Genomic DNA, 11524 nt, shown 5'->3' with positions numbered 1-11524 from the left:
CCTGCTTAACAATATACAGCTGTGTTAGTAACAATTAAAACTGTGGACAAATGCCAGAAGCGTGACACAAGCGCTGGCGCCGCTCTGTCTCTGTTGTTGGGAAGCCGTGTGTGAGTGAATGGGGGCGGGGCTGAGTAAGAGGAGAGATCAAACACAGGCATGGCTTTACAGAAGAAATGGGTCATGTAACACAAAATGAAACCATATCGATATAAACAACATTGCTTTGTTTGTGGGGAGGCAGCAGATGCGACCTAGAGGAAAATTATTACTCGAGCCCTGTGAGCTAACAGACAGTAACTAGCACCGACTAGCACTGGTCACTGCTGATGTCTGAAAACAACACAGACGGGACAAAATGTTGCGTTTACTGGTAAACTGGTAAACCTTGAGACCGACACATAACCGAATGCTATCTGTTGAATTTTCCTGCCGTTACTCTGTCCTCTGTGACTGTCTACATCTAGAAACTAAGCTGCACGGTGCAGGAAACAACTGACTGGCTCATGATCAGACAGTGGTTTAAGGAGCAGTAGATTGGCTTTGCAAAAACTCAACGTTTTATGAAATGACGCAATTTAATGACGCGCAAATTTGATCGTGGGAAGCCAAAATCGTGATCGTTATTGAAATTCAGATTAAAAAACAGCTTAGACTTGGAAAGAGTTGAGAGAAGGGGAATGACATGCAGCAAATACCTGCTGGTTGGAGTCAAACCTGCAGTTGCTGCATTGAGGAGTAAACCTATAAATATGGGAGCCCGCTCTACCAGGTGAGCTAACCAGATGCCCAGCACCAAATGCTTTCTAATGTTCCAAAACAAATTACAGCCGACATCCAGAATACTAGAGCTGCCAACAGAGGACATCTGCTGATTACTCTTCTGTTTTTGCAAGCGTTATATCTGTAGATCTGTGTCAATAAAAGAAAAGTAATTCAAACACAGTCTCCACTGTGTAATGAAAAAAGCTTTTTTATATCAGATAAATCACATGGAAGATGAGGGAGGTGGATACGGATCTGCCATTTGTTCCCATTTGGTGTGCCCAAATACAAATAAGCCTAACGATTGGAGTTGGCGAGAGCGATATGTCATTGCTGTTGTTCAATAAAATAGCCTCCAGTTCCTTTTGGCAGCCAGGAAAAATGGCTTTGAAATCGACTTATGGAAAAAGAGAAAGAGGACGGCAGGATCACTGCATGGCCTCTCTTAAAACCAAAAGCCAGTTTGACAAATTACTTAGTCCACAAAGTCCGACACCACCAAGTCCAATAGTCCTGAATAAAAAGCACTGTTTTGCATTTTAAATCTTTCGGCTGAGATATAAATTATCCTCTGACATGACATCAAGTTTTGTGCTTCACTGCCAATGTTAAAAGGCAGATACAGTCCAAGCAGACGGGGACTAGACCTGTGTACACAGCCAAATGGACTGAAGCCTTGATTATTCCCCTCAGGTTAGCTATTGCAAGACAGAAGGCAACATAACACAAACTACAGTAGCTATTTACTGGCAAAAAGAACGCATTAGCCATCATAATCCCTTTCTGCCATTAGTGCAATTTGCTACAGTGTGGTTTGGCTCATGCACTTACAGTAATCAGATTAAACAAGCCAATTTAGATTTAGGGATATTTTTTTCTCACAACTAGTACACTAACATACAGATATACTCATAGCAACATACAGATAGCAAAATCTAAATAAGTATTGAGCATATGAAATTCCAGCGGCTGGACATCAACTAAAATGCTGTCATCTGCTGTTCTGTTCTGAGTGTGACTGACTGCACTGACTGGAGTGCTGGGGACTGAATGTCAAGGTTCTTTATGAGTGAGAGCATGCTCTCACGCTGGTCATAATGACACACCATCAGAGGGCTGAGGCATTTATTGGAATCTGGGGGAAAGAGCAGTTTATGCTTTTAATTGCAATCATTAGTCACTTGGAAGTATTTCAGTAATAGTCTGTCACACAGAAAACCATGGTCCGGCATTAAAGGTAAAGGTACTATGGATTTTCTACTCCAATCATTTTGAAGATTATAAGGTTAGGACAAAGGAACTCAAGATACTATATGTATCACTATATATATTTTACACAAACAGCTTGAGATCCCAAAACAACACTTTTGAACTAAAATATATTTTTTTCTATGTACTGTAGCTCAGCCAAAGACAAACACAATCTCAAAACTGAGGCAATATGGCATCTGTTGAGATTTGAGACTGTGGAAAAAGTCCTCATGAAAATCCCCTAGTAAAACTAAATTGGCTTGGAGTGTTTACTGTTGAAATGACCGAGGAGTCCATGGTTTCTATCTAAGCCGGATGGGTTTATTACATAAACCTCAGATAAGCATACTAAACTTACTAAACAGACCATACAGATATCATGGCGGGAGATGCACACATACTTGACTTGTAACTTACTGCGTTAGCACACTTCCTCAGGTACGGTGTCTTTTAGTGTCCATTTGGAACGTGAACATATCATTCACTAGAATGATCTACAATTACCTTTTTACCTTCTTACTTCATAACTGCTACAACAATGAGGCTTTTACTTACAACTGTGATGTAAATGTGCTAGCCAGTTTTGTGACAGAGCTAATTTCACTAAAACAAGTTAAGTGTTCATGTGTTTTTGGACTTCCTTTTATCATTTGTTGATTTTTGTTTACTTCCCAATGTAGATGTCCTCTGAATGTTTAGAAAAGTCACATTATTTTTTGTGTTAGGACTGGCTGGCTTCACAGCTGCTGATGATATTTTAAATCAGACTCGGTGCAAATAAAAACGTGGCTCTGTGCAGTTAAAGTTTTTGATAGTCTACAGAAATTACTGCTAATAAGAGAGGTTCACTGTCGGCACATATCAGCACTTTCCATCCCAGTGTCCCAGTTCTCTTTGCATTAGCACTGAAAAAGTTTGCAGGGAGACCAGGCTGTTTCCACCACTTTACACTAAACACTCCAACAACTTTTTTTCTCATCTACTGAAACTAGAAGGCACTATAAAGCATTGTTCACGCTTAACCCAGCAAAAGAAGGTTGCAATTAGAACTTGTTAGCAAGGAACTACTGCATTATGCATTAGAATCTGTGTCCTTGGTTTAAATATAGAAAATATTTTTGCTGCATTCATGTGGCAACACGATTATTCCTTTTGTTTGCCAATTCAAGTCATGAGCATGCTAAATAAGTATTCTGGTTGTGTAACCTTGATTAAAAAAAAAGTATCAAAGCATCAAAGCACTAGCGATAGCTCAAGGTTAATGAAAGAGTTTTAAAAAAAGAAAGCTTTTATCACAAAACTTAAACTTGTATGCAACATTTTCATTTAATAAAGCCTTCACAATCTGCATTGTAAATTAGCGTTGTAGTTCACATCACAATGGCATACTGTATATTCACGTTTAATTAACGTTAAACCAAAGATATCACAAACTGGTGCGTTACAGACAATGCACATTATACTGCATCCCTGCGCTGTTAAGCCGCACATGTTATTTAATTAAATAAATCTTAAGGAATACAATCTGCCTACAGCTCGCCTACACAGGGAGCCTTAAGGCACTGCAATCACCCATATCAAATCATTGGCCAAGAAGCCTGTCATCCTCCTTCTATCACATTTTATTATCTGTGATGTTTCCATCAACATTGATTGCTTGAGTGATACTTGTCCTTGCCGTTCTGACTCAAATTGACAGACAGAGTCCTCTTACATTCAATAAGCTCATCTGCTGGGCCCTTCCTTCCTCCACAGACACCAGAGGGACCTATAACTTAGGAAGCTCAGGCAAAGGTTAAGTCAATCATGTCACCGCTCTCAATAGGTATCATGGAAAACAGCCAAAGGGTAATAGGGCCAGTTGGTTGTTGTCCTTTAAATGGATTGGCCCATGAAGAACCAATTATATTCAAGCAGGGAAGCTGCTCGCAAAATATCTCACATTTCACTACTTGTGTAACTCAAGTATTGTTTCCATAATCTTTTAAATCCTACTTGCTTTCTTGAGTAATATTTTGATTTATTTCCCCAGTGCACATTGCCAATTAAATTAGCTGAACCGCTCTTAAAGGCCACAATTTGAAATCATGATAAGATGCAAAACACTTCTGCTGAGTCAACTTTGATGATGGATGTGCGTCAACAAAGAAAACAATCCCATAAAGATGCAGTGCAGTTTATACCACACCCATAAACCAGTGTGTGTATGTGTGTGCTGGAAATGTAAACACTTCTGCACTTAACAAAATGAAGAACATAATTCAATATGTTACATTGCTAAAATCGGCCACTGCACTGGCGGCCTACTTTAAACACCATACATATCTGTACCAGAAAAGATGACATAAAGACCACCATGACCATCTGCCTTGATCTCTAAAACATAACTGTAGGACCAGCGTTATATTCACATGATGTGATAATCAATGGCAGGCATGTCAGAACTGCTAGACCACAACAGAATGCCACCAGACACACTGTTCATTTAGAATTTTGTATCATCCAAATTCAACAGGCTTGTTTGATGTACAAATGTCTGAGTCTACAAATGCAATGTTTTAGGCACTTCTCAACAGAATAGCCATTTTCCCACATTACTCCAGTGACCATTCACGTGCTGGATAACTCCTGAGACACTGACTTCCTGCATCTGATACTGGACAACTAGATGAAACTTGATCAAGAGCATAAAAGTATAAAATCTATCATGGCAACTTGAGTGCATTGGCTTTAGCCTTGTTTTGACAAGATAACTTTGGGGTGTCAGGGGATCACCGTGATCACAACGTGATCACAAATTCCAATAAGTTGTTGGAATCCAATAATGGACTGGATAAAATCTTCTAACACGGTACGTATAATTTATATCTGGTGGCTTTGTAAATGTAAAATAAAACACTAACAAATAACAGGACTGTTTTGTTTTGGGTTAATTAAGCAAATGAAATAACGGAAAATGATGCCATCACTTTAATGCACAATCATAGAGAAATCCAATCATATCGTCATTAAACAGTCTGGCTCATTGCTTGACAACATGGGCTACAATGGTCTGATACTTCCAGAAATATGAAAAGCTATCGTCTCATAGTGTATATCAGTATACTGCTACAAGACCACTGACATCTAAACAGAATTTAACTAACTAATCAGCTCACAGTCTGCACCAGAAGTCCAGCAACTTCTATTGGTCATACTGTAATTAATTAGGACAAACAAAGATTACCTGTAGGTGGCTCCGCATATACTTCAAATACATTTAGTGGTTCAACTTTTTAAGTAAAAAAAAAAAAAAAAAAAAGACATCATCAGCTGAACCCGGCCAGGTCAGTGCTGACACCAACTGTCTCCGTTGCCGGGCCTTAAATCCCCATCAAGGGCACCGAGAACACAAGAACTTTGTTAGATGGATATCAGTGCTAAGACACTCTCTGCGCTGCAGCCCGATAATTGCAGACAGCGGGTCAAAATTGACACAGCGTTCCATCCCTGTTCGGTTAATGGTGTACTTGTGCGTGTGATTGAGGGGGTATGAGGTTGGGGGTGTTGCTGCATACGGCTGAACCAGAGAATTATTTATCATTGTGTGACACAGTGATTAGTATGCGCCCCATGAGGCTTTGCTCAGCACTTTGTATGTGTGAAAAGGATCAGGGTGTGTGTGTATATCTCTGTGTGTATAATAGAAATTTGTTTCTTGTTATGGTGCAATGCATCCAAGCAAATCAGACTAGAACTTTCTACAAAATATATATAATTTCTAACAAGAGGGCTCAAATATTTTACTAGCCATGTTAAGCCAACACTTAGCCAGCTGCAGTGAATACTAGCCCTGGTAGAGTTGGCAGGAATACATGCACACATCAGTCCAGCTAAATTCATAATTAAAAGTTGAGTGGCTACCCATACGCTGCTCATCAGGCCTTGCTGACTTGCTCACATTCAGAGTAGAATACTCTAGTGATTGTGTATTGGCTGATGTAAGGATCTTGTTATATTACTCCAACATGGCAGCATGCCAGTGGCAGAGGGAGGCTGTTCATAAACTTTTTTTCAACTCTGAAGTCCTTACAATTTACAGTATACAATTTTTGGGCATCCCTGCTAGCCAGACCCCCTCCGCTTGCAATGAGTTGTCTACTACGTCTTGATCTCAAAGCTCACAGTTTCTCTTTGCTGCCAGCTGATGCTACAGTAAAGAGTAGGACAGTGTAAAATACTTCCAGAGCATGCTCTCAGCTCGCATTCTCTCCTTGAATTTGAAAGTTGTCATTTTAGATCTGCAGCCCAGCTGAAAAACTCCTAAAAAGACTTTAAAACACAGAGGTTTTTAAAGCACAACCTTTTATTCCCCAGACGCCTCGGTGGAGCTGCTCAGGTGGCCAGCAGTAGAGGGATGTGATCGTACTGGGCAGCTCCCAGCTGCGAACATGTCTGACTGTATGAATGTTAAGCAGAGCGTGCACACTCCCGAGAGGTTGTATAAAAAAACAAGGTGAAAAACATGAAAAACAACATAGTTATTGGAGAAGGTGACAGCTGCAAAAGGGGATTAGTGTTACTAAAACGTAAACAAAAGGTAATTATTGTGACTGCTGGCTTTTTATTACAGTAAGAAAGGAAAGCAGTGCAGTAGCTCAGTGGACTGTCTCTTCACAGCAACTAGGTCCTGAACTGAAATCAAATAAGGCAATTTTACTAAGTGAATAATTGAAAAAATAATGAATATATGATCCATATTGACATAAGTATCGTGACGCCACTATGAATTGAATCTCCTGTTCCACCAAGTCCCAAAGGGGCTGTTGGATTGAGATCTGGTGGCTGTGGAGGCCGTTTGTACAGTACAGTAAACTGAATGTTATGTTCAAGAAACCAGTCTGTAAAATGTTGCATTATCCTGCTGGAAGTAGCAATTAGAAGATGGGTACACTGTGGTCATAAAGGGATGGAAATAATCAGAAGCAAGACTCATTTAGGCTTATTTAATGCTCATTTGTTACTGAGGGGCCCAAAGTGTGCCAAGAAAATATCCCCCACACCGTTACACCACCGGCAGCCTGAACCGTTTTGGAAGGCATGGTAGATCCATGATTTCATGTTTGAGCCAAATTCTAACCCTACAATCTGACTGTCTCATCAGAAATTAAGACTCGTCAGACCAAGCTACATTTTTCCTATCTTCTATTGTCCAAGTGTGAGAGCATGTTGCAGTTGTTGCCACAGTTTCCTGTTCTTAGTTGACAGGAGTGGCATCCAGTGTGGTCTTCGGCTGCTGGGGTTTATCCAGCTCACATGATTTTAAGGCTCCAAATTACCCACAGCTGTGAATGCCAGCTTTAATATGTTTGCGAAGATCTGTGATCACATATTTTCAAGACTATTTCCCTAAAAAGATTTCAGACTTATTTATTAACCCCCCCTCCACCACCCTCCCTTTTGGTATTCCTGGCCCCCTTCCTCTCCTGAACATGACTTCAGCACACCGTCGATAGCTGTATTGACCGCTCGTCAGGTAACAAAGGCTCAGATAGCAGATATTCTGTAAGTAATTACACTCTGAGACACCTTAGTGGAATACAGATCACACCGTCAGGCAAAAGGCGCTCAACACACTGGTTTGACATCTCGATCATCTCACTATGGAAAATAATCGATGTCATGTCGGCTGCAGCTATTAATGCAGAGCGAGTTGAAAGCAAGTTTCTATTTGCCGCTGTTTAGTGAGGCAGGTATACTGCTGATCATGGGCTGCACAGATCCCCCTAATGAAAACACTGTTCCCATGTGCCTTTAAAATAACACAACCACAGCCAATACACAGACAATAACACGCCATACTCCAAGTAAACACTTCTCTCAGGTCAGGTCAGCTTTTTCCAGCTACCCACTACTACACATTAGCCCTTTCTTATTAAATCCCTGAACATGCAAAGCGTTTTAGAGACTTCTGATTGATTATCCTAATTAAAAAATAAGCGGTTTTTACTGAATAGCAGTCTGATGGATGGGCTGGTTTTGAGCTCAAACTGCTTACTATGCTGCTCTACTTTATTTAATGAGGCAACTGCAGTAGGTCCAAACTGAACGGTTTATTTAGGCCTGCTTAGTAAGGCTTTCTCTACCCGTACAGTATGCTCTGTTCAAGTGCACAATGAGATGCAAGAACATTAGAGTTGTAATTTGAATTACTAGTTAACATGCATGTACACGTCTTTATGAACTAAATACACAAAAACAGGGAAACCACCCCCACAAACCAAGAAAAATCATTTGACAGTTTCCATGTCTAACAGAGCAATCAGAAGTTGCTTGTCGAGCTTTTTGATCTTTCTGAAATGACACATCTTTCCTGCTCCATACATGTATCTTCCTCCCTCCAGTCAAATCACAAACACACACAAATTTCTGTCACACATTCTGTTTTCAGAACTTCAGCTCGTAAGATAAGACACTCTGAGTCACTGGGTCCTGCTTTGGTATGGTGACCTCCATTACATGTCCCATTTTCAACTGGCTGTCTTAGAAACTTCAAGTATGTTCCAAAGGAGTTCTAGCATGCATAAGACATTTTCACAACACATTCTACCAGTGAGCAATTTTTATTTATTTCCGCTATAATTTCTCTATTTCCGTGTCATCCTTCTCCTCATATATGTCACTCTCTCCCTCAATCTACCTCTGTGTCTTACCTTCTGAGAAGCTGATGAGCCCCAGGAGGTGCAGCAGCTTGATTGATGCAAACACGAGCACAACAATGCCCACCGTCTGTAGCCCCTCTGTCTCCCAGATCGCACTCAGCATTGCTCCACCCTCGGTCCACTCTGCGCCACCATTCCCCGACCCGGACCCGGAGCCCGAGCCGGGCTCCTCGGCCTCTGGAACAACGCCAGGACCAGGACCTGCGCTGCCACCCGGCCCTGCGCTCCAGTTCCCCTGCACCCACTCCAGCGCTACACCGACCCACACACACGGGCCGGGTGCCTCCTTGCACCCACCTACTGCCCGCTCACTCCCTAAATCCAGTCTGGGTCAGGCTAAAATGGGATGAGCTTCAGAGCAGGAAATATTGCCCTCAGGTTTGTGAGGAACCTGAAGTCATTAAGGATCGCTCTGATCTTAAGGGGGTCACTGAGAATTAAGAAAAGCTGATTCAAAAAGGAATAAAGTCCACACAAGCTGATCTCAGTCCTTCCTTCGTTTTCTTTCCTCTCCTCGTAAATGAAAAGATGGAAAGCAGTGGAAAAGCAGGCAGAGCAAACTCTACTCTTCTCTGACAGTTTGGGTCTCTCTCTCGCTCTTTCAAGCGCACTGACTCCCTCACTGGAAAGGAAAGGGAGGGAAGATGAGAGGGAGTGGATATGAGTGAGTAGGGAGGGGGGGGGGGGGGGTGGATGAGACTGAGACAGAGGGGAGGTGTGGTGCTAAAGTGGAAGATGCACAACCTCTCATGAGGTATACAGGATCACATTAACTTCATACATACTAGAAACACATCCTAACATGCAAATACAGCACTTATTGACAGAACAGGTTATAGATTTTAATAGTATACACCAGTTTTGAATTATTCCATGTTTTGTATGTCTGTGTTTAGACATGACATTTTTGTCATATCAGTAAATCATGAATATTACACCCTTTCAAGGCTATGCAAAGGATTAAAGTTGAAGACAATAAGAAAAAAAAAGAAAAAAAAGAGGGAAAAATAATGCCATTCAGACAATCAGGATGGACAGCCAAAACTATAGCTTTACTATACTATACAAACTAAACTGTGAAAAGAGGCTTTTGGAAATCTAACTCATCTTAAAAAAGAGACTTTTTTAAAGGCTTAAAGCTGAACTTAAATGCATACAATCCACACATAAAACAGTGAAAAAACAGAATGAGGAAAAAAAGAATGCATACTTTATTGGCAACTAAAGGGATCATTTCAAAAAATGTCCACCTATGTACTGTACGGGGGAATTGTGCCTTCTCCAGTCCCCCAAAGTCCTGGCTATAGGAGGGTTTGATCAGAAAGGGAAATAGGTGAGTAGGGGGAGTCAATATATGTCTTTACACACACTGATAAAAGAGTAGGGGGGGGGGGGGGGGATATTGACCACACCACTCTAATAATGTAATGCTTGTTTCAAAAGGAGTTGTGATCCACTGAGATGTAGTGGGCAGTTGAGGGACCAAACAAAGTGGTGAGTGGTGTATGAGAGAGAGAGAGAGAGAGAGAGAGAGAGAGAGAGAGAGAGAATCATGCAGTGTTGGCAGAAAATGAGTGAAGACACCACCATCTACTGCCCCTCTGTAGTCATAGTCATTATCATCCACCACCATATGAATTATTTCTTCACAGTATATAGAAAACAGTGTCTGAAATAACTGAATTTACTAACAAGAAATATTATTTATGTTCAAAACATCCAAAACACTATTTTAAGCTCATGAATCTTTTGAACCATATGCATTACTCAACAGCTTTTTAGAACTAAAATGGACTATTCTGAGCCACAAAAACAGTCTGCAGTGTTTTTTTCTGCTTGTATTCCATCTACAATGAAGTCAGTTGTGTATCTTTGATGCAAATGCACAACGCCACCTTAACTACAGTGATCACGGCTGTGTATTATTTTAGCGCCGTAACAGAAACAGTAAATCACTTCTTACTCAGTTGCTTTATGCAGAATACTTCAGTGAGGGAGATATGCATTTATTTACATTTAGTCCGTCTGCTGTGGCTCTTTTTTGAAGAACACACTGGAAATGAGGGATGCAATCTGGTTTTGAAACAAATAAATACATCTTTGTAAATCATTTAGCATAATGCCATTTGAAAAAGAAAATAATATTGAGCAGACAGATCCAACTTAATCTGGATGCCCCTTGGCCATGTGAGGAGTCATTGTTACGTGGGTCTTATCCTTAGAAAGTGAAAGATACACACTAACAATAACACCGCATGGACAATTTAAGTGTGTGTGTGTGTGTGTGTGTGTGTGTGTGTGTGTGTGTGTGTGTGTGTGATTTTCTTGAAATCAAATTATAGAAAATTGTGCCTTTTACAGAAAACAATGTAGTGACGTATGCTTCCTGTTTGGACAATAAGCTTGTTCCAGTAAAGAGTGACTGCAGAGCCAAATCTGTTCTTTGCCCAAGTTGCCACTTTTAATGGACCTTCCACTGTATTCATTCACATTAGCAAACATATTCTTTTGTCTATCAGCCAGGAAAAAAAAGATTTCCAGATTTTGTCACTATTAGCCTGGATCACCTGAACAACAGTTTCAGGATAAAGCCTAACATCCGGCATAGGGCTCATGCACCGGATGTGAACCAAAACTTTACTGGTTTTGAGCATTTAGAAGCAGAGCCAGATAATTTTCTACAGAGTTAGAGACCAAAACAGGAATTCATCTAGAGGCCAGCAACATAACTCCAAATGAATGTTAATGTTGCACTGTGTCTGCTGGATGTGTAAATAAGCAACTGCATGCTAACGTATCAACTTTAA

At 40.7% G+C, this 11524-nt stretch overlaps 1 protein-coding gene across 3 annotated transcripts in view; it reads right to left on the bottom strand.

The window, feature by feature from the left end:
* kcnip4a (potassium voltage-gated channel interacting protein 4a) overlaps positions 1 to 11524 on the bottom strand; it is a 121600-nt gene that overhangs the window by 24711 nt on the left and 85365 nt on the right. The window contains exon 1 of one of the 3 annotated variants that reach the window (XM_032544193.1): positions 8709 to 9331. The exons of the other annotated variants lie outside the window; for them this stretch is intronic. Within the exon in view, the coding sequence (XP_032400084.1) occupies positions 8709 to 8820 (112 nt within the window). The 5' untranslated portion in view covers positions 8821 to 9331. Of the gene's footprint in view, positions 1 to 8708; positions 9332 to 11524 lie in introns of those variants that run through there. 3 annotated transcript variants of the gene reach the window in all.

The sequence above is a fragment of the Etheostoma spectabile genome, chromosome 19, assembly GCF_008692095.1.
Source record: "Etheostoma spectabile isolate EspeVRDwgs_2016 chromosome 19, UIUC_Espe_1.0, whole genome shotgun sequence".
Lineage (NCBI taxonomy): Eukaryota > Metazoa > Chordata > Actinopteri > Perciformes > Percidae > Etheostoma > Etheostoma spectabile.
Note: the sequence above shows the minus strand (reverse complement) of the source record. Positions and strands in the feature narration are given on the sequence as shown.